This window comes from Photinus pyralis, unplaced genomic scaffold (assembly GCF_008802855.1).
Source record: "Photinus pyralis isolate 1611_PpyrPB1 unplaced genomic scaffold, Ppyr1.3 Ppyr1.4_LG3a, whole genome shotgun sequence".
NCBI lineage: Eukaryota > Metazoa > Arthropoda > Insecta > Coleoptera > Lampyridae > Photinus > Photinus pyralis.
The window spans coordinates 13,637,209-13,659,419 of record NW_022170509.1 but is presented as its reverse complement, the minus strand read 5'-3'; the positions used below and the strand labels follow the sequence as shown (position 1 = coordinate 13,659,419).

The 22,211-nt window shown below is 36.9% G+C and overlaps 3 protein-coding genes and 1 long non-coding RNA gene across 6 annotated transcripts; 3 read left to right on the top strand and 1 right to left on the bottom strand.

The window, feature by feature from the left end:
• The first annotated feature begins 474 nt into the window (after positions 1 to 474).
• Positions 475 to 6,563, top strand: LOC116165436 (uncharacterized protein CG10915). Its single transcript, XM_031479884.1, has 6 exons — positions 475 to 861; positions 919 to 1,020; positions 1,232 to 1,926; positions 1,979 to 2,139; positions 2,192 to 2,268; positions 5,626 to 6,563. Exons 1-6 carry the CDS (start codon positions 703 to 705, stop codon positions 6,004 to 6,006), a joined length of 1,575 nt encoding a protein of 524 aa, XP_031335744.1. The 5' UTR covers positions 475 to 702; the 3' UTR covers positions 6,007 to 6,563.
• LOC116165437 (glycine receptor subunit alphaZ1) lies at positions 6,350 to 17,759 on the top strand. 3 transcript variants are annotated; one of them, XM_031479885.1, is made up of 8 exons: positions 6,350 to 6,485; positions 6,580 to 6,757; positions 12,618 to 12,844; positions 12,894 to 12,976; positions 16,884 to 17,018; positions 17,070 to 17,246; positions 17,294 to 17,499; positions 17,548 to 17,759. In XM_031479885.1, exons 1-8 carry the CDS (start codon positions 6,424 to 6,426, stop codon positions 17,698 to 17,700), a joined length of 1,221 nt encoding a protein of 406 aa, XP_031335745.1. In that variant the 5' UTR covers positions 6,350 to 6,423; the 3' UTR covers positions 17,701 to 17,759. The 3 variants fall into 3 exon arrangements, with proteins under 3 accessions (XP_031335745.1, XP_031335746.1, XP_031335747.1); XM_031479886.1 differs by having other exon boundaries at positions 17,294 to 17,503; positions 17,548 to 17,727; XM_031479887.1 differs by lacking the exon at positions 6,350 to 6,485 and having other exon boundaries at positions 6,624 to 6,757; positions 12,615 to 12,844.
• LOC116165439 lies at positions 17,166 to 19,553 on the bottom strand. The gene is made up of 2 exons (XR_004144148.1): positions 19,053 to 19,553; positions 17,166 to 19,005 (listed from the first exon to the last, which is right to left on the bottom strand). It is a non-coding gene; the product is annotated as an uncharacterized LOC116165439 (long non-coding RNA).
• On the top strand, positions 18,258 to 21,096 carry LOC116165438 (nuclear factor 1-like). The gene is made up of 4 exons (XM_031479888.1): positions 18,258 to 18,769; positions 19,559 to 19,714; positions 19,778 to 20,153; positions 20,203 to 21,096. Exons 1-4 carry the CDS (start codon positions 18,689 to 18,691, stop codon positions 20,448 to 20,450), a joined length of 861 nt encoding a protein of 286 aa, XP_031335748.1. The 5' UTR covers positions 18,258 to 18,688; the 3' UTR covers positions 20,451 to 21,096.
• Positions 21,097 to 22,211: the final 1,115 nt, after the last annotated feature.

Below are 22,211 nucleotides of genomic sequence, written 5' to 3'. Positions count from 1 at the left end.
ACCCAAGGTCGGCTGTACCACCGGCATCTACAAACCAACACGACTCCTTAAAAATACGCATGCGTTGCGTTGTCCGCTTCGATTTGAAAAATTTTAGCGCATTTTTTAAGAATTAAAAAAAATGTGCTATTGTTTGCGTTTTGTCCGTCCGTCCGGACCTGCTTCTACCGTTTTGAACTACTTCTAAGGGAATGGGCCTAGAGTCCTGGAATTTTAGTAGTAGGTAGCCTATACTTTGAAGGTGTACAAAATTTTGTGCGGAAAAGCAGTCATTTTACGCCTATGTGGTTCTTGGCGTTTTCTTTCTAAAGGCAGAAAGATATTCGTGTGCTATTCGTAATCGATTTGGAAAAGATTATGTTATTACTCTGCGCTCACGCATCCAAAAATGATGTCTAAACAAACAAAATTTAAATAATTTATGAGGCATTAGGAGTGGGGATGTAACGCATGTCTGCCAACCTTAATCCAACTTAACAAAAAAAATCAGCTGTGCCTTAGGTGTTTAAAATACATATAATCGATTTTTTAGTTGAATAACCTATATTTGTGTTTTTATGTAAAAAGTGTAGTTTTTTGAATGCCGATAAGGGAGGCAATAATGCAATGCATTGAAACGTTACATATAGATCCTGGCGTTTTGTAGCAACAGTTCACCCTAAAAGTTAGGGGGTTAAAAACGCCGGAGAAGCAACATTCAATATGGCTTCTAACAACAATCAGAATGGTTGGTTGAGCGGTCTTGGAATCGGGTTCGGGCCCCCTTTAAGCTCCGTTCCCGAACAGCAAAGCAGTTCAACATCAGACATGAACCAATTTGAACAATTAGATCGTTCTAATGCAGGCAGCAACACATTAAAGGTTTTTCATTCAACACTTTGTTTTGCCTGTTTTTTTAATTGTAAACCTTTTCAATAGAGAAATCCGAAGATGGAACTTACAAAAACTGACTTACTGAAACTTCTAACCTACTTTGAAGGAGAAATACAAGCTCGTGATATTACAATTGCAGCACTAAAGGTACCTATTCATTACTTATTCCGTACCAGCGTAACTTGCACTAATTATGAGGAATATCTCCGTGGCAGATAAAAATCGAACAATTTAGAATTTATTTGCGATTAATATTTAAGAATAATAATTTAACTGTTGCTCTTGAGTGGCTCATTTACATCCAAAATATACGTTTAATGAGGACTGGCACATTTTTCATTAATTCATTTCATTCTAGTCGGAAAGGTTAAAACAAGTGGTCAATGTTGGACGATATCGGCCGATAGTAATGACAGATCCGTACACGGCATTGCTGCGGGACAGCATTGCAGATAGTACCTCATCGAAACCGCCTCATAGTGAAAAAGACATGGCAGCTGCGGCCGAACAGCAACTGCAGGCGTTGGAGCAGCTGGCTCTGCAACAACGTCGCGCGCACCAACACATGGTAAACATATTAAAAGATGCCGAAGTTAAACATAAAAAGGTAATTCAAGAACTAGAGGAAGAAAAATGTAAACACGAACACGATACAGCTCAGGGTGATGATATTACTTACGGTTTAGAAATGGAACGCACTCGTTTAAGGCAGGAATTAGAAATGGAACGCACGGCTCGTAAAAAATTGGAGAAGGAATTGAAGAGGCAAGTGGATTTAGCGGACGAAGAGAAAGCTAGACAAAAACAGATAGTATTATTATTAATAGCGGAACGTAAAAAAATTATCGTTAAATATATTGAGGAGAGAAAACGAAGCGAAGATCTGGCGCAAATTTTATCGGAGGAGAAATCTCGCATAGACACCATGGCAGAGGGGTTGGAAGAGGAAAGCAAGAAATCATTACAGATGGAAGCCGAACTTGAGAAACAAGTTCATATTTTTGAAGCGGACAAAAAATCGTTAAAGTCTGCGTTGGCAACTAGAGAGACTAGGTTTGTGTTTGCGAAGATGAAAGTAAGTTTTAAACTTCCTTATTTGTTGTAGGTGTCAGGAGTTGGAGGCTGAAGTACAAAAATGGCGGACAGAGTGTGAGGTTTTGTGTAGATTGCGTGATCCTGTCGATTCGACTGCTTCAATGTCGAGTAGCGTCGCCAAAGTTGTTCAGCCTACGGCTACAGTTTCTAGTGTTCCTGTCTCTGGTCCTAGTAAGATGTTTTCATAGTAAAAGTTGCTCAGTATTTAATTTTGTTATTGTAGCGACAGGTGTAGCCCAGTCAGTTACACCGGGACAAAGTAGTCGGCAGTCTTCTAGTGCAGTTACAAGTTCTTCCAAGGTAATTTTTTATAAGTAAAATTTATGGAAGGTATTTTTTATGCACGGTAACTGTCGATCAACACCATAAATCTGGAATTGGTGGCGATTTTGAGCTTCACTCTCCTACTTGGCATGGACCTAAAATTTTGAGTAGAAACAAATGGCGTACACCCTGTATATTTTTTGATTCTGCAGACAATTTTACACCTGATTCATTGTTTTTGGACGCTCAAAAAATTAATTACAGTGTACTTTTAAAGTCGGTATCCATATTAATGGATCAAAATCCTTCATAATTGACCCTCCAGTACTACAAATTGTGCCTAATTTATTGTAAAACAAGATCTTGAATTTTGAAATTGTCCAAATTAGTTTTATACCGTTAAGTTTTTCAAATAGCATCAAAGAAGCTCACCCAGGTATTTTGGAGCACCCTGTATATTGTTTCCCAATTATTATAATCATTTGTTAAGCAAGAATTAAAATAAACCTATGCAAAGTTAGAATCGAGTAACGCGTTTGACCTTTGACCCCCCAACCCCAAAGCAGAACTTTTTTAATGTTTCTTCAACAGTGTCCTCAAACTTTCTGCAAGTACCATTGTGTGCCACGTGATGGCATATACAGGGTGTTAAACAAGATTTTAATTTTTTCTTTATATCCTTTATAATCTCGCAAATAATATTAACAATAACATAAATAAAATGTACAACAAAAACATTAATAATGAAGGCATATATAATAATAATATTCAAGTGGTTCAAATATTACATTAATCTTGTGCAGAAAGAGCAGAAGTGGTATGTATGTTTCATTTGTATACATTTCTATGTACATAATTTAACCTAGGTACTTATTAAAGACATTGATTATTATTAATATTATATAGCGCATTTTTAAACCGAAATAGCTAAGTAATAAATTATAAGGTAGGCATTCCATATACGTATCGATTTTGAAGTATTTGAAATATTAAGAAGAACCACGACTGTGTTTGGCTTTCTTGATAGATGCTTAATGGGGAGGGGACACAAAACATTTAAATGCCCCGACATACATTAAATATCTAATCCAACTCTCCTTTAAAATCACCTCCGACATTAAGTTCTGCAGATTATGCCCTTTATGAGTACCTCTTCCGACACTTCATTTTTGAGATATTCGCTCTTAAAGATTTGAAAAAGCCATTGGATATATTTCTTCCAAAGTTCCCAATCGCCCTTTGTGAGTACACTACTCTCAAAATATCAGGAATTAGAACCGGTCACGATAAGGGATCGAGGAGGATGAATGTGGTTGGTAGAAATTAATTCCTTTTGTTGAGACCTTTCATTAGAATACCAAGAAAAATAAAATAAATTTGTAACCCCCACTCCCTCTCCACTAATTTAAAAAAGGAGTCGCCGAGGAAAGTTATAGTTTGTAGAAACCAATTCCTTTCGATGAGACGTTTGATTAAAATATCATGCACACAATCTCCTTGTGGGATAAATTAGTCCTAAATTTAAAAGATGAGTTTTTTGCATTAAATACAAATTTAAAATGAAAAACCCCAAAATTCCTCTCTGTAATATAACCAAGAACTAAATAGTTAATAAATTAATTTGTTTATAATAAGTTCCTTTTGAACGCAAAGTAATCTAAAATTCAAAACCCTTATTTTAGTTGTCTTTTCTTATCGAAATAATGCTGACGAGCGTGTGGGGTAGGCTAAACACAAATTACCTTTTTTATTTTATAGTTGATCTCAATTAGCACAATTTTAATTAATTTACAACAGTATCACTCACAATTTATAACAACACGAGAGGGAGCTTAATACTTCACTTCGAATCCATGTTAGACTTAGAACTGACTGGGAACACAATTCGATTTTCTTAAATAGCAAGCGCCGGTCTTTCTCGAACGGTCCCGAATATTCTAGAGTATTCTCGAACAAACATCATATTTCCCAGAAAGATAATAAAAAACATAAAAACAGCATTTAACATTAAACACATTAAAAGTTTTCAAGTTTATACAGACCTTTTTTGAGCGTCGAGTTGTGATGCGTATGCTGTCTCCTAATTGATCACTCGCTCATCTGTCCATCCGCTCCCTCGATAGCTTCTTATCTATCAATTTAAAAGAGAACGGATGGACCAATTACGAAAAAATGTTGCAGGTGGATTTATCAAATTGGGGAATTGGCAATGTACACAATCTGCTCCTCCTGGCATCTAGGTTCGTTTCTGCCTTCTGGGACTGTTTACTCGAATACTCGTGTTGTTCCGAGTATGACCAGACTCATCTTCTCCTACTCCCGCACTTTCTTTGTTAAACTAGGTCGTAATTGGTCCTATAGTCCAGGCACGTGCGAACCTTTCGTTAAAGTAGCTCACACGGAAAACAGTCCTGTAGCTGCTGTTGGAGTGGGCTTTTTGCACATTAACGTTTAAAGGCCGCCAGGCATATATTTAAAATCTACGCTATATAATGCAAGAATCAAGCCCTTAGAGAAATTCTCAGAAGTATTGCATTTTCTCTTTGTAAGTACGTCCCTCCAACATTTTCGAGATATTCGCAATTAAGTTTTTACATCGCCCGTATGTGTCTCCTCTAGGCGATCTTTGGCGCCGTTTGAGAGTACTCTCTGGCACTGTTCTGCCGATATTTGCAATGGAAGTTCTACTTGCCCTTTATGAGTAGGTACCCTCCTCCCACCCGTCGTTTTCAAGATATTCGTTTCGACTTCAACAATGGATATGTCTCGTCCAGACGATTCAATTTACCTTTGTGAGTACTCTCCTCCGACAAACCCTTTTTAAATTATTCGCTCTTAAAGTTTCGACATAACCAATGGATATATTTCTTCCAAACGTCCCAGTCGCCCTTTGTGAGTACCCTCCTCCAACAATCTGCTCTGGTTTGGTTGGTAGAAATTAATTCCTTTGGTTGATACCTTCATTAGAGTACCATGAAGGATAAAACCAGTTCCCCAACCCTCTCTTTTAGTTAGTAGAAAACCGTTCCTTTTGTTGAGTCCTTTAATTAAAATACCATGAATTTCTAATTATGCTACCAAAATATCATCAAAGTATGGGAAACACTCTGGTATTCCAACCGAACAGTCATTGATGAATCTTTGGAAAACCTGCGGCGCAACTTTAATTGCAACCATATATAGTGCCCTTTTGGGTTATAATGGTTTGTAATTTTGCGTGCTAGTTGATTGATACTGTTTGTCAATTTATTCTTATTTATTGTCAACTTGCAGTTAATGTTGAATGCGCTGACATGTATTAAGTGTTAATTGGAAGCATTCATTATTATTAAAAATAAAATTCTTCAATGACAATTTATGCCTGATTACAACTGTTTTATTATTTTTTAACAGCTAGCGTCCGTTTCCCAAGCGGGCACGCCACAATCTAGGACGCCCGCAAAACTAGGTTTTCACACGTCGTACACGCAAAGCCCACCTCCGCAGACGCCGCCAAAAAAGAGTGTGGTGGTTGGTAGAGGCGTTCCCCCACCGATCCCACCTAATAAACCTGTCATTCCAAATAAACAGACGCCCGCGCGGCGTCCGGAAAGTTCGGATACCGAGAAAAAGAAGCAACCACCTCCTGCCGCATCTGTAAAGGAACCTATAAATCCTGGCACATCGTCCTCCGAATCTGGACATATTACTTCTACTACGGGTATTGAAATGTGTCAGGAACTGACCGATTTTCAACAAATGTTTGTTACACTGGCAACTAGCAATAATACTTAATAACATCATTCTTGCTCGATTATTTGTTACTAATAATAAATGATATTCAGAAATAATAAGTAAAAATGTTAGCTAGCTGGGGCTAGTGCAACACACTCCTGCAGCTGACTGGTCTCACAGCCCGTTTCTTATGTGATACTGTTTACTAAATTTAAACTAAACCAATCTTTAGCCACAATTTATTGGATTTATTTTTATACCGTTCCCTTGTGTATTGTCTTAAGTAGATTAGGACAGTATATTCTCAGGGCCTGCAGCCCAGTGATTGTGTTGTGTGACTTACTGTAAGCCTATTATAGGTTAATTGAATTATGTGTAAACTGTGAAGGAACTAGTCCGTAGTATAGCCTAGCATTGGCAGAGAGGCCAAGTGTCTGTTCACAATCTATTAAATAAATTTAGAGCTTACGTTCCACGATGAAAGTTTGTGTTTTATTGGCCCTATGTACATTCTCAAATGTAAGAAGTATTCATACATTGTAAGTATCTACAAATTTGTTTATACATGAACGTGTTTTGTTATGTGCTTAATTAGAAAGTAAATTGATTATGAAGTTTCCCTTATTTTTTTAGTACTAATTCTACTAATAAACATCACGATGAAGAGTCTAGTTTGTCTCTTCGAGATATTTTACCTATCAAACCCAAGTTGTACGACAAGAACCGCGCTCCTAAGTACCAAGGGCAACCCACTGTTGTTTATTTTCACGTAACCGTGTTGTCACTTGACTCCATTAATGAAGAATCTATGGCAAGTATACTTATAGTACACTTATGAGGTATGAATGATTGATTTTTTATACTTAATTAACGTATAGAGTTACAAGAAAGCCATAAAATGCTACACATTTAAAGTGAGCAATTGTGACCTATTGCTTTGATGAAATTACATTATTTCTGACCGCGGAAGTTGCTATTACTTTGGTCTGGATTTTAATTGTTAAAATTATCAAATGCAGTAAATCTCGCTGATGGTTTGCACGTTTATCTGTGAAAATACCCTACTTGAACGTCACATAATTCTAAGGCTCCTATGGGGTAGATATACACTTACATGTAAACGGAACTTCTTTAACATGAGAACGTCACAATTTATTATGACTCGGCTAAAGCAGCTTTATTATGTTGGGGGAGAGCGGCCCACACATAACGGGGTTCCAAATAGGAATATTAAAGGTTGGATTTCTTTGCGGCGTTGAGCGTACCCATCCCGCCGCAACGTCCAACTGTGATGCACTGCTACAATTAGCTAGTGAAAAATGCTAAAATAAATGCATTGGCAAGGCTCGTCTGAAAAATGTGCGTGTTGATGGCCTGTGGACGTAGGGGCTCGCCGTCGACGCTACTGCTCAAAAACATATCGGGACGCGAACCAGTGGCTTATTTACGGGGGGGGGGGGGGGGGGATGAAGGGATATATCCCCCCAGAAGAATTGAGTTATCATCATAGCTATTAGGTATTTAGGTAATACTCCGCTATCCGCTCCGCCCACTTTAAAATAAAGGCAATAATATATAGGTATATATAGAGCGAGCAATTTTGGTTTTGGTTAAAGTCACTAAAATCTAAATATTCTGTAGTATTCACTATTCTAGTCTGGAAGCCAGACGAAAAAGCTGGAAGTAAGGTACGGTGAAAATTTTTTTGCGGTTTTAGGTCACTAAGTAGGTCTATTTTAAGAATCCGTTTGATGCCACTCTGTCACCCTTGAGCATTTTGAGAAATTCAAGATGGCGCTCAAAAATGTCTACAAAAAATACAAACATTAAATTTTTTTTAAAATATGGTCATGTAGCACATCGATTTTAGGGTTTTTAAGCCTTCTGAATTTAAATTTTTAGTTAAAAATATTTTTGGGGGCGTTTTGGAGGAGTGGGGGGTGTTTTTAAGGGGTTGGTTTTTATATTTTTTCAATATTAACGTGTCGTACATCGATTTATATGTTTTTATGGATAAGGATCCCGAATTCAATATCAAAATAGAGGTACAGCAGTCGGCAAGTTATTCAATGTTAAAAAAGTAGAACGACACCGACAGACGGCCCGAAAATAACATAAAACGCGCGGTGCGCCGCGCCCGCGCTGCACAACGACATCATTTTAATAAAAAGATAATAATTATAACAAGTGCGATACATCTTTTTATAGGTTTTTTGAGGTGGAGATTACAATTTTGATGTCAAAATGTGAATTTTGAATAAATCCTAGAAAGATATAGGTACAAGATAGTGTCAAAATTTAGAGTTAAAAAGTTTACCATTTACTCCAATACCCTTATCCGACATATCCCAATGTGTAATTGTGCAAATAACTCTACTAATATCAAAACAAAAGTTTTGGTTAGTTTAGTAGTAATTTTCACAGTTACAATATTAACTTTCTTTCAGTATTTGTTTTTTCAGGAACATTGATATAGGGGAAGTTTTGAAATACGAACTATCTTCGGCGCCTCCTTCAATGTTTAATGATGATGGATCGATAAAGGAAGCATCAACAAAATCGGTTCATATGAATTCACTGGCTGTTTCCCACTCTAAGAGACTAAATACTAGACCGTCTTTAACAATAATTGATGGATGTGCAATGCTTTGGGTAATACACTGGCCAGTTCGAGGAACGGTTTCTGATTACCTAAAACTCTTTGTTGATAAACTTGTTGCTTATTCACGAGAAGCAGATGTGATTTTAATTTTTGATAAATACTACGATTACAGTATTAAATCATCCACTAGAACCAGCCGAGGAAAACATTCTGCTAGACGTTATGTTCTAACAGAACAACTGATACGTCTCTCTCAACCAGTAATTTTGACTTCTACCAAAAATAAAAAAACATTTAATGGGGATATTTAGGTAGGGGTATATTGGACTAGATAGTATATTTTTTACAAGATGGGATATGTGGGATGGGGATATTTAAGTAAGTGTATTGGAGTAAATGGTAAACTGTGAGGTAAACTGTTTAACTCTAAATTTTGACGCTATCTTGTATATCTTTCTAGGATGTATTCAAAAATCATATTTTGACATCAAAATTGTAATCTCCACCCCAAAAAACCTATAAAAAGACGTATCGCACTTGTTATAATTATTATCCTTTTATTAAAATGATGTCGTTGTGAAGCGCGGGCGCGGCGCACCGCGCGTTTTATGTAATTTTCGGGCCGTCTGTCGGCGTCGTTCTACTTTTTTAACATTGAATAACTTGTTGTAACTCCATTTTGATATGGAATTCGGGATCCTCATCCATAAAAACATATAAATCGATGTACGACAAGTTAATATTGAAAAAATATAAAAACCAACCTCAAAAACACCCCCCACTCCTCCAAAACTCCCCCAAACATATTTTTAACTAAAAATTTAAATTCAGAAGGCTTAAAAACCCTAAAATCGATGTGCTACATGCTTATATTTTTAAATAAATTTAATTTTTGTATTTTTTGCAGACATTTTTGGGCGCCATCTTGAATTTCTCAAAATGCTCAAGAGTGACAGAGTGGCATCAAACGGATTCTCAAAGTAGACATCCTTACGAACTAAAAACCGTCAAAAAACCTTCACCGTACCTCACTTCCAGGTTAAGCCAAAAATCCCAGTTTGGCATCCAGACTATTCAGTGAGTGATCAGTGTTGGTAGTCAACGATTTGGCTATTCGGCATCGATCGGCAATTCGCTACATTGATGCCCAAAATAACAAATAGGTATCACAGGTATTTAGTACTGCTACTGAGGTGAGGTACCTGCGTCCTGCCTTTCAGGAAACGACGAAAATAAGAATTTTAAAAACAGGAATTTTTTTGCCCATAACTGCCCCCATGCGCAAACCTAAATTTTGAAGCTAACGTTAGATTTTCTATTGTTCCAAGTGGCTATGTATCAAATTTCATTTAAATCCCTCCATAAATAAGAAAGTTGACACTGCGCATGCGCAAAACCAAATTTTGAAATTGGCGTTAAATTTGCTTTTATTCCAAGTGGCTATGTATAAAATTTCATTTAAATACTTTTATAATTAAAAAAGTTTGCAATTCGGTTTATAAATGGTCGAGATGCGAAAAGGGCACTGTGAATGTTGAATCGATTCGACTAAACTTTTGGCATTGCGTATTATATGGCTAAAGCTATGCCCATATTGAATTTCATGCAATTCAGTTCATAACTAACGGAGATGTAAGAGCGATCGGACATTTCTAAACAAAGTTATCGTTCACAGGGACAGATAGAGGGACAGACAGACAAAGGAACAGACGGACAGACCAACAGGCAGACGACAGACAGCAATGCAAAATTATAAACGATCTCTAGGATCGTTAATAAACGGCAAAAGTGTAAAATTATGGAACATGTAAAAAACGGTTTTTTGTTTTTTTTTTACAATAACTTTTTTTGTAAGCGGTACAGAAAAAATTCCTTCCTTGGTACAAGACTCGACACCATAACGAACCAAATAGCGAAAAAAGTAGAACAATAGCTCTTAAGATAAAGAACTAGTAGCGTCGCAAAACGAGCGGACGGACGGACGGACGGACAAAGTGGCCACAATAGGGCATTTTTTTAAATTTTGAAATGCGCTAAAAAGGAGCATCGCATTTAAAATAACGGAGTGAGTCAACTGCCGGTTATAACCGGGAAGCAGTGGCGTAACTAGGTAGGTGCCAAAGGTGCCGCGGCACCGCGCTCTGAATGGGGGAGGGCGTGCCGGAGGCGCTGAAGCACCGAGGGCACTAAGTCGGGATGGGCATCGCGGTGTACCGTATAGGCCAGTCATAAAAGACAAGAACGGCGGTTAAATTCTAATAGTTTGCTAAAGACGAACACAGGGTGCAGTGAAATATAATTAAAACTAAATTTACGGTCCTTTAGGATGAACGGAACATCCAAGGGATTTCAGCGCATTTTTGTGTGGCAGATCAGTAGTTTTATTAGCCAGTTTTGACTCCACAATCAATAAGATCTTGTCAGGGGGCTACCACATTCCCTTTGTTGGTACCCACTTCTGACGCCCCCACAGACGGCGGAGGTATACAAAGTTTGAATCAAAACACTTGTACCACCCTATGATAAGCGCCTCAATATGAATGGCGACTATGTTGAAAAATAGCCTAAGAGTGTAGCTTCCAAATGTATATAATAAAAGTTGTTTCTTACACTTTCTTAACTTTTTATTTCAAACTTCTGCTTGCTACTTTCTGAATGGCCCTTGTAGAACAAAGCTACAGCGGTAGGAAAAGGCTGCAATTTAAACTAATAATAATAATAATAATACTTTATTTGTGATCTATACAATAGTCTGTATTAGTGTGACCAGCATTTGCACCCTTATTCTAAGACGCAATCATTTCTACGACTTGTATCCTATGTCATAGCTAAATTTGACGCGAGAATTGGAAACAATATAAATAAATGTAGGTATTTCTATTCTTCGTTGAGTGAAAGACTTCACTATTCAAAGCATTTTTCTAAAATTTAAGTAGCGCAGCGCTTTTAAAATTTCGTGTAGTTTCTCTCAAAAATGTACGGTGTTTTATTAATTAGAGCTCAATGGTAAGTGATAAGGCGCCAAAACCTGATCCGGCACCGCTTCGTATAAAACTGAAAAACAATTGCTGAAACGTCCTTATTGAATAAATGTACAACTTTTCAAAAATGAGTTTCCTATATAATAGCCGACAGCATCGTTAGACACCTTGTAGGTCTGTACAGGCAGAAAATACCCCCATCTCATTCTGACCCCTAACTTTACTATAAAGAAACCTATTACAAATATTCAATGACTCCGTAGGGTCACACCGAGGTGCTCTGTCACTTTTTTTAGATTTGCTTTAGGGGTTGATTATTTTTTGAGTCTATTTTCCAAAAATTTTGAAAAAAACTTGTATGTGGATTAGTTTCTCGCATAGGAGGTACAATTGACCCAGCTTGTTTTTTGACACACGCTCTCACTCAAACTCAAACATCTGAAAGTGCATACCTACAGACTACAAATTACATAAAAAACCTTTTTAGACTAGAAGAATTTTCACGTTTATAGCGCATTTTTCTTTAGCGCATTAAAAAAAATTAACACTATTGCCCGTGCTTTGTCCGTCTCTACATGTAAATACAATAAATAATAAATAAATTTTGGGCGCGAGGCGAAGGTCGCGTTTACGGTGAAATGGTAAAACATAACTGTGAAGAGTCAGAAATTCCTGACATTTTGAGTAATTATTTAAATTGGATTTAGTATTGGACATGATGTTCAGGAGATGAGAGCAATATCACTTACAATTTCCACCCTTTTTCAAGATAACGGCGATCAGTTACGATTTCCGGTCGGAAAACGTGGCATGCTTGTCTTATATAGGTACCTAATATCCGTAATACATTTCCATAAGTGCAATGTTTTAGATATTAATATAGACACTTTTTATAACCGTTTGTTCAAATATCCCTTCCTTGGTATGGGGTAGATCGGGTCTTGAAAAAAATCCACATTTAAGTGACACGCATTTGCAACCCAACATCCGCATTCGGTATTTCTACATGTCGAAGGATAATTTTTTAATTGTTCGTAGCTGAGTAAAGGTACTTATCTAATTTTTTTTTGAATTTCATTTTTCAGTAGACTTATGTAACAGACATATTCCTGGCACAAAGCTGGCAAGATCCGCGCTTACGTTTCCCAGAGAACATGAGTGAAGAATATAGGATTTTAGACGTCGATTGGCTGCACAGCATTTGGAGACCGGATTGTTTTTTCAAAAACGCGAAAAGTGTCACTTTTCACGAAATGACAATTCCAAACCATTATCTATGGTTGTACCATGACAAAACATTGCTGTACATGTCCAAGTAAAATGTCATTAAGACTATTCAGTGATCGCTAACCGTCGATTTTCAGGTTAACCCTCGTATTATCTTGCGCCATGAAATTTGAGTCGTATCCCCATGATACGCAAATATGTTCCATGATGATAGAGAGCTGTAAGTATACAAAAAATAAATCCAAATTTATGATGACAGAAAAATACTTCTACAGTATATGTAGACTAGACAGTAACATAACTATAAAAGTACGAGTTTGCTCATCGACCCTGAAATGCAATTGTATTTCATTATAATCGGGCTGTAGGGTTGTGAATTATGTAGGGCGGGGCGCTCGGGTTGGATATCATTATCATATTAATCTTTCAAACTGTAGTATCGCATAGGGATTACGACTTGGTTTTTATATGGAATGTAACTATAAATCCCGATACTGAGTTTCTTCAGCTAGACAACAATTTAAATAAATTTCTTCTTTCGACAGATTTCCTCCACATTTTCCTGGTTATTCTATCTAAATTATTTAAATCGAATCCACATTCGTAAAATTACAGCATCATCTAGACATAGTGATTACAGAGCTAGAAGTTTTAATTTCTGAATCTTTCCAAGCTAAAGTCGACGTTCTGGAGATATTTCACCGATTATGGCTCATTTAAATCTACAGCAATGTGTCCCATTTTTAAGGTTACAAAACCTTGATAGTCTCGGACGGTTTGTGAGAGCTTCAGACAAGTTATACGGGATCTTGGATAGCCATAAAAAGTTTGAGGCATTTTCAGTGTAATATATATATAGTTTACAGAGCTTAAAAAAGTGCCGCAGTTTCATTTAAGTTTACAGAGTTTTAAAGGATGCCATAGAACTTGAAAAAGTTTTGTAACGCTCTATGGAATTTGGGAGCGTTAGTGGGTTTTAGAGGACTTTAGAGAAGAGCTAACCTAAAGAAGGTTACGAGTTTCCATAAGGTTTCCAAGAGTTTAGAAAGGAAGTTACACAAATTTGTGAGATTTTGTCCAGAGAAGTTTCAAAAAAGGATTAATAAGGATCAATCGGTGTCCGAACGAAGGGATAGACGGACAAAACGCAAACACGCACTTTTATAAATATAGAAATGTGCCAATTAAGAAGGTTGTTATATATTTCAAGTGACAGCAATATTAGAGAGTATTTCTTGGTAAAATTTTTCATTTCCGATTAGAGTTCCGGAGGTTGAGGCTAGAGATTCAATAAGAAAACAATGGAGGATTTTTACTTTTGCAATCAAAAAATACAAAACAGATTTTCTTGTGCAATCTAATACTGCGCCATTAAGAGCCAACCCCGGATACCATGGTTGGCGATGGGAGGGGAAGGTGAAGGTGGGGAAGTATAATTTCTAATCTTTAGAAATTTTTAATTTAAATAAAATTGATTTGAGGAAATATTTTAATAATTGATCAGGAACTTTTTAATACCAATTATTGATGATCTTTTCAGATCTCTAAAAGCAGGTGCACCCTCCCTTCCCTCCATATTTTCATAATTAATTTCCGATAAACTCATATAGAGAATTAATTTACTAGCTTTATGGGGGGGGGGGGGATCTAATGACAATTGCGCAATTTTATAAATGCGCAGTAGATAACATTTCACATGACGTATCACACCTGACACAACCCCATGTGTCATTGAATTTCTTGAAGGAGTGACAACCGCTCTGAGGAGATGAATTCAGAAGCTGATTTATTAGCATTCGCAAACTCTGTCACTATTCCCGCATTTCTTGCGCCGTTACTAATATTTGTTCATTGTTCTATTGCGAGATTAAGACCTTATTCTTTCAAAACATCCATACATATAAATCTATAACAAGACAATATGGAATCGTAGTTTCCAAATTGGTAGAATATTTTGTCGCTTTATTTGGATTTGGATAATTTGGCAACAAAAATTAGAAATCTTGATGAAAATCGTCTAAAACATTTGTAAAATTTGTCTCTAAAAATTGAAATTTGGATTTCTTGTCGGTCCCCATAAAAGAGGATATTTTTTGACCTGCAGAAAAATGCCATATGTCAGTGCTTTTAAATAGCCAACTGTATTGTTAGTATTTTTTACTGAGTAAGTTGAGTAAATAATAAGTTAGTAAGCAAATGATAAAACTAAGTTCATTTATTTTATGGCAAAGGTTAAATTGATATTTTAATAGGTTTGAATGAGTAGACAATGGCTTTTTAACCGTAAGGGCAGAGAGAAACAAGTATTGTGCATTCTAATGAAATCTGTCATTCTTATTAAAAATGAGACGCAGAGCACGATATAAAATGCAGTTCAGAACAGAATACAATATTGTTCCCATAGAAACGACGGGAGAACCTATAAGCTTGGAACGTCTAAATTAAATACCTTTCAGAAGTTTTATAATGATTTCTATGGCTTCTGCTATAAAATAAAGTTGCGATTTATACACGACGATAAAGGCAAACTAGCCATCCCGTAAAAATTAATTCACTCAATGGTTAAAACATCCCTTTATCTCAAAATATAATAAAATTACGCTGTTGTTTATAGCAATTAAATCCTATTGTTTTTAAGTTACGTAGACTATCGAATTCGGTATTCAGATGGTATATGGATTTTTATATTTGATTTTGTGACAATGGAAACTTTCCCTAAACATTTCTAAATTGTTCTCAAATATTTGAATAACTTAAAAGTACTGCCTTTTTTTGAGGCCGGCAAAAAAATTGTCTGAGATCGAGATCGATCGAGAGTCCATAATTTCTAACAGTTTGAAGATTGGGCTACTAGATCAAAAGTTACAGCCCTTTGAATTTTCTTTCGAAATTGGTTTCTAGTCTATAACTTTTGATTGAGAAGTCTGATCAAAAAAGTAGGAATTGTTTTGGATTCTACGCACCAAAATTAACAAGAAAAAGTGTTTTCCCGAGAAAGTTTGGTGCAGTCGATTTTTGGTAAAAAAGGAAGGTTATGCCTTTTTTTGAGGCACGAAAAAAAAATTGTCTCAGATCGACTCGGAAAAAAAATTTTCTTATAGAATGTGGCCTGTAGAATCCATAATTTCAAACAGTTCCAATATTGGGCTACTATTTCAAAAGTTACAGCCCTTTGAATTTTCTTTCGAAATTGGTTTCTAGTCTATAACTTTTTTTTGAGAAGTCTGATCGAAAAAGTACGAATTGTTTTGGATTCTACGCACCAAAATTAATAAGAAAAAGTGTTTTCCCGAGAAATTTTGGGGTAGTCGATTTTTGGGAAAAAGGAAGGTTATACACTGCCTTTTTTTGAGGCACGAAAAAAAAATTGTCTCAGATCGACCCGGAAAAAAAATTTTCTTATAGAATGTGGCCTGTAGAATCCATAATTTCAAACAGTTCCAATATTGGGCTACTAGTTCAAAAGTTACAGCCCTTTGAATTTTCTTTCGAAATTGGTTTCTAGTCTATAACTTTTGATTGAGAAGTCTGATCGAAAAAGTACGAATTGTTTTTGATTCTACGCACCAAAATTAATAAGAAAAAGTGTTTTCCCGAGAAATTTTGGTGCAGTCGATTTTTGGTAAAAAAGGAAGGTTAAGTATTCAAATACTATGCGAAGTATTCGAATACTTCTCAAAGTATTCAAATACCTTGCGAAGTATTCGAATACTAAATATTTGTGAAAGTATTTGAGTTACAAATACAAATGCTGCTTCCATAAAAGTATTTAATTATAAAGTATTTGAATACTTTAAAGGATTTGAATACTAAAAAGTATTTACAAAATCGAATACTGCCCAGCTCTGTGTTGAATACGCTTGAAATATAGCTATATATAATTTTGTCCTTTTTGGATGTTTTATATCTGGTGGGGCAATAGCGAATTCTGATTATTATAAATAACTATTAATGGGAGGCATAAAATTGTTTATTTTTGTCATAGGTTTATCTTTATTCTTATAGGTTCCACTTTAATATATATATTCATTTTATTAGGGCTGCCAGCGGAGCCCCACCGGGGGCTTTACGCGAGGCACCCAATTAGCTACATGTTACATAAAAGATTATTATCTTTCAAATTGCAGTGTCGCATACTGATCACGACTTGGTTTTTATATGGAACGTAACTAATCCGTTGGTAGTAAACCCTGATATTGAACTTCCTCAGCTCGACATCTCGAATAATTACACAGCCGACTGCACAATCGAATATTCAACGGGTACATCCTTCAAAATTTTGCCCAGCGAATTTTACGATGCTCAAATTCTAGGTAACTTCACGTGCTTGGCGATTGTTTTTAATTTACGACGTAGACTGGGCTATCATCTATTTCACACTTACATACCGTCAGCTTTAATAGTTGTTATGTCTTGGATATCGTTCTGGATTAAACCGGAAGCAATACCGGCGAGAGTGACGCTGGGCGTAACTTCCCTATTGACTTTAGGTATTGTAATTTGCGCTCATTGATGAAATTATATCAATTTTTGCTAGCTACGCAGAACACACAATCTCAGCAGTCTCTTCCTCCCGTTTCCTACGTAAAAGCTATCGATGTCTGGATGTCGAGTTGTTCCGTTTTTGTATTTTTGTCGCTGATGGAATTTGCAGTCGTAAATAACTATATGGGGCCTGTGGCAACGAAGGCAATGAAAGGCTACTCAGATGAGGACATAAACTCGGAGACTAATAATTTTCGAGTAGGTAAGTAATCTCTTTTTTGTAAGTATTTTTATGATGCGTTTTAGGCAGTGGAACGTCCTTGTTTCGAAAGTCAGACACAATACGATACGTTTTGTCATAGTCGAAGTACGGCAATTTGTATTGATCAGTTTTCCAGATTTTTTTTTCCTTTTTCATTTTTTATTTTAAATGTTGTATATTGGTGCACATTCCTTTGACGGAAGCCATCGCACATGTATTATTGTTGATCAATAAAGAAATCAAATGTTACGCGGTATTTACGCCACTTATTTACGTTGAGGTTTGTTCATTTCCTGCTGAACAGGAAATAGAAATCGTTTTAGTTGCCTGGCCGAATCAAGAAAATTTCTTTTTATAGAAAAGTTATTTTGGACGTTCTATAACAGAACAGAAGCTAGTTGAAAGACAAACTTAATTTCGTATCTCTTATGAAAGTTGGATAATAAAAAACTTTGTTTCGCTAAACCGCACCGATTTTGTACCTCGAAATAGCATCAAGACGCTTCTGGAGGAGATTTTCGGTTTTCTTTTTTGGTCCTCAGGTAACAAAAATACGACTTTGGGAATGCGGATTAGTTTTGCAATTAGTTTCAAGGATAATTGATAACCGATAGGTATAATAGAGGAATTTTTGGTGGCAGCATAGTGTTGGTGGTGTAGCATTATTTATATCGAAAGGCAGGTGTTTACGTTCTATAATTGGGATCTGGGATGCGAAGCGTCGACTAAGAGCAAATCGTCGTAAATCTGCGATGGTGCACATGCAATACCGATCGTTACCCAGAGAAGCAGGATCGTCAGAAGTGCGGTGGTAGTAGCGTCGCGGTGCGCCGTTCGCGTCGCCGCAAAGCTTTGATATTATCGGCAGTCATCCGTTTGAAGCTATTCGAAACCAACATGTTTCGTGGGCATAAAACGATCCCAGCCGGCACCCCCAGCGTAGCAAAATATAAATACACCGAGAGTTGGCGTCTTTATTAATAGTAAGCATAAGTACTTGGCTATCGCGCGGTAGAAAGGGTGCGTTTTATGTTGGCATGTGACGTGAAATCGAACTATTGACAAGACTGCAGTGCGCAGTGCGAAATCAATGAAAAATACGTCTGTTTCCTGCGGTGGCGTTGTGAAGAGACGCTGGTGATGGGACAAGGCGCGCACCACGGCGCCGGCCGGTGACCCTGAGGAATGTTCATCCCCGATTCGCTGCGTAGCTGCATGGTGGAGCCCGATGTATCCTCGTACCTGCAGACGCCGTCCTCGGGACAGGTGCCTAACCGCTGCTACCCTTCCTAGTTCCCCCGCGGCGTGATATGTAATTAACATGATTAACCTCAATGTTCTGTTTTGGCGGCTCGGGTGGATGCAGTCGCGGCTGGGCCGCATCTACCCCGCTGGCCCTCGATGTTTGACTGATGTTCTGTTGTTGCAGTCATACCTTTCTGTTGTGTTGTTGCTGTTTGCTATATATTGCTGCTCGGCTCTCATTTTCTCATTGCTAGCGGCTAAAAATAAACGGATAAAAATAAATTTAAAGACGAACATTTCTAACAATTCTAATTCGTAGACAAGCCAAAGTCCATTTGCTGGATTGCTATAGCATGAGTTGATGTGTGTGTGACATTTCGACGCTTCCATTTCAAGCTGTTAACAAATTTCTTCCCGCCCGACACCTATATTTATAATTTAAATGTCATTATTAAAATGAGATCCGCGAGTCATTAAAATGCATCGAATTATGGGTGCACTGTCTTTGATTGTTGTTTATGTGATGCAATTGTTGTAGTGTGCATGCAAAGTTGTACGTGACCAAAGCCGGGCGATGGCGATAGCCCCAGCCGCGAGTCGCAAAGCCCGCATTTTAGCCCGTTCATTGTCCACTCCACTATACGTTCCTTACTCTTCACCTACCGTTGCTACTTATTCTATTTAAATCACAATTGATCGAATCTTTAAAGATCTGTTTGTATCACCTGTGTATTACGTTTGCTTCTATAACACTTTCACACAATCGGTTGATTTAAATGAACGTTGATGAGTGCATGTATATGTCACCAGGACGAGTTCCACCCCTTCATCGAGGCGCTACTGCCTTTCGTCAAGTCCTTCTCTTACACGTGGTTCAACCTACAGGCGGCTAAAAGAAAATATTACAAAAAACACGAGAAACGAATGTCCCTGGAGGAGGAACGTCAGTGTAAGGAAGCTCTGCAGGTAAAAACCCTTAAACGACGACGATCGACGCCCTACTAATTTTCGCTCCATTTCATTACACAGAACGAAAAATCCGAAGTTAAACAAAAGTGGGCATCGCGACTTTTGGGAAAGTTACGCAAGGACATTACACAAGAGTGCCGCGAGGACTTTGTGCTAAGTATTACAGGCAAAAGACCTGCAGTGTGTGTCTTATCAAATCCTGATCAAAAAGGCAAAATGCGCCGCATAGACTGTTTACGACAGGCAGATAAAGTGTGGCGTCTCGATCTTGTCATGGTCATCTTGTTCAAAGCCATCCCCCTCGAAAGTACGGACGGCGAACGTTTAGAGAAAAACCCCGACTGTTCGCAACCGGGATTATGCGTTAACCCCTATCACATTAACGTGTCCGTTCGAGAGCTGGATTTATATCTCGCTAATTTCATCAACAGTCACGGTATGCAATTTTCCGTTTTTCTATAAATAACATCTCGCTCTCTTTCCAGATATACTAAGCGGAATTAGTTATAACAATAACAATAACACCAAAAAAGAAGACGAACGAAAAAATAAAGGTAGGAAGAAGGGGGTATCAAGCATTCAAAATTTTCTCCTAATTTTTATTAAGCACTTTGATCAGTTCAAAATGATTGCAAAAATTAACCTCTTCAAAAATCGACAACTAAATGGCGTAGTTGTGGACCATTCGTTACGCGCTTCTGGCGATAGGATAGCCCTTGTTTTGGGTGATTAAAACCGCTATAACTAACTCATATTTTTGATTACTTAGTGAAAGTAATTAGAAAAATAAAACAACTTTTTTTTATTTCCCACAGGAAAGGGTTCCATTAGAATATGGAAATTCATTTTACTATTTTTATTGATTTAATCACTATCAGGGTACGCAAATCCATCATTAAATCTCAGTTTCACCACCTGTTAAATTTAAGCTGGTAACGATTAATCATTACATTCATAAAATGCGACTGCTACATTGGAAAATAATGTAAGAACGATAGAAAACTAAATTTTTTTAACCTTACACAAATGTATACATAAAGACCTCGTAAAAAACTATACGGAAGTTAATTCACAGTGTAGAACTTCACGTAAAAGGGGATTGGAGGAAAAATTTAGCAGTGGCAGTGGCAAATTGAACATGTCGGGCCAGTCTGAAAATTGCTTTCGCGGATTGTTTTTAGTGCACTTTCACTTTCAAAAAATAAAAAGTGCACTTTTGCGCTCCTGATGATGTCTGTCTGTCTGAGTCACAAAGGCTCCTTACTTACAGACTTCGTATTAGTGCCATTCGATCAGAAATTAAAAATTATTTCATGTTTGTATTCTCGTTAAGGCACGAAATGTCCATAAGGGCTATTAAAATCGAAAAAACAAGCTCACAAGCGGCTTAACGAATTTTTTTATTTGTAAAATTTGATTGAATCATAATAAAAATAATTAATAATGAGCAGGTTAAAAAATGACTTTCAAAATTGTTTTACCCCAATAAGCGTAGGCGTAATTTTACTCAAATTAAACTTTCCAGAAGGTTAAAGTTTCATGGAAACGTAGGCAACTCACATACTCGTAGATCTTAAAACTGTACTAGCCTCATAGACTCTAAATTACCGTATTAGGGTGAACCAAAGAGTCTCTTTGAATGTGAATTAAATTAAATAGGTATGGGGGTAATATTGAATAATAAAAGTGTGCTAATACGTCTTCCTTTGGTCTACTTTTATACAATTTGAGTAACTTTGCCCTGTGTAAAAAAATGTCAAATAAGCATCGACAAGTACGTAAATAAATAAATAAATAAAATAACTAATGCGGTTGCTTTATGGAAAAATATCTTTGGTGGTGGAGAAACTGAAAAAGATCAATCGGGGCTAACCTTTGGCTACCCACTTCAATTATTTGGCCTAGATAAGAATGAGCGTGGTATCAAATGAAGTTGTGTAAGTGTAAAAAAATGTTGAAAGGTATTTAGAACACCAATTTGCTGAGCACGAACGGTAAGTGCCCTTTTGTGGGTTTTCCGGGGTACAGCTAAATTTAAAGCCCTTGACACACCGCATCAAATTTTAGTACGCCAATCCTTTACTGACAACTTATTCCCACCAGTAGAACAACCCTGACCATCAACAATATTTTGTAGAATATTCTTTGAACGATTTGGCAAACATACACATTAGATCCGTCTAACTAAACAATAATTTCATTGATGAAGTTCAAAAATTTTAATGTCCAAGGCAATTATTACACTTCTTGTATTTGAATTTATTATTTAAGAATATACTTCAAGTCTGCACCTTTATTAACGAGCTCCTAGCGAGTTTATAATTTTGCGGTGTCTGTCCGTCCGTTAGCACGATATCTCGCCCCTTGGAATAAACGCAAATTTAACGCCAGTTTCCAAATTTGGTTTTGCGCATGCGCAGTGCCAACTTTCTTATTTATGGAGGGATTTAAATGAAATTTGATACATAACTTGGAATAAAAGCAAATATAACAC

Bases quoted from the DNA above. Each gene is read 5' to 3' on its own strand.
- LOC116165436 (XM_031479884.1), top strand. From the start codon at position 703: ATGGCTTCTAACAACAATCAGAATGGTTGGTTGAGCGGTCTTGGAATC. The intron at 1,927-1,978 runs GTTTGTGTTTGC...TATTTGTTGTAG, and splicing joins TTGGCAACTAGAGAGACTAG to GTGTCAGGAGTTGGAGGCTG. The intron at 2,140-2,191 runs GTAAGATGTTTT...TTGTTATTGTAG, and splicing joins TGTTCCTGTCTCTGGTCCTA to CGACAGGTGTAGCCCAGTCA.
- LOC116165437 (XM_031479885.1), top strand. From the start codon at position 6,424: ATGAAAGTTTGTGTTTTATTGGCCCTATGTACATTCTCAAATGTAAGA. The intron at 6,758-12,617 runs GCAAGTATACTT...ATTTTTCAGTAG, and splicing joins CCATTAATGAAGAATCTATG to ACTTATGTAACAGACATATT. The intron at 12,845-12,893 runs GTAAAATGTCAT...GTCGATTTTCAG, and splicing joins ACATTGCTGTACATGTCCAA to GTTAACCCTCGTATTATCTT.
- LOC116165438 (XM_031479888.1), top strand. From the start codon at position 18,689: ATGTTCATCCCCGATTCGCTGCGTAGCTGCATGGTGGAGCCCGATGTA. The intron at 18,770-19,558 runs GTGCCTAACCGC...ATATGTCACCAG, and splicing joins AGACGCCGTCCTCGGGACAG to GACGAGTTCCACCCCTTCAT. The intron at 19,715-19,777 runs GTAAAAACCCTT...TTCATTACACAG, and splicing joins AGTGTAAGGAAGCTCTGCAG to AACGAAAAATCCGAAGTTAA.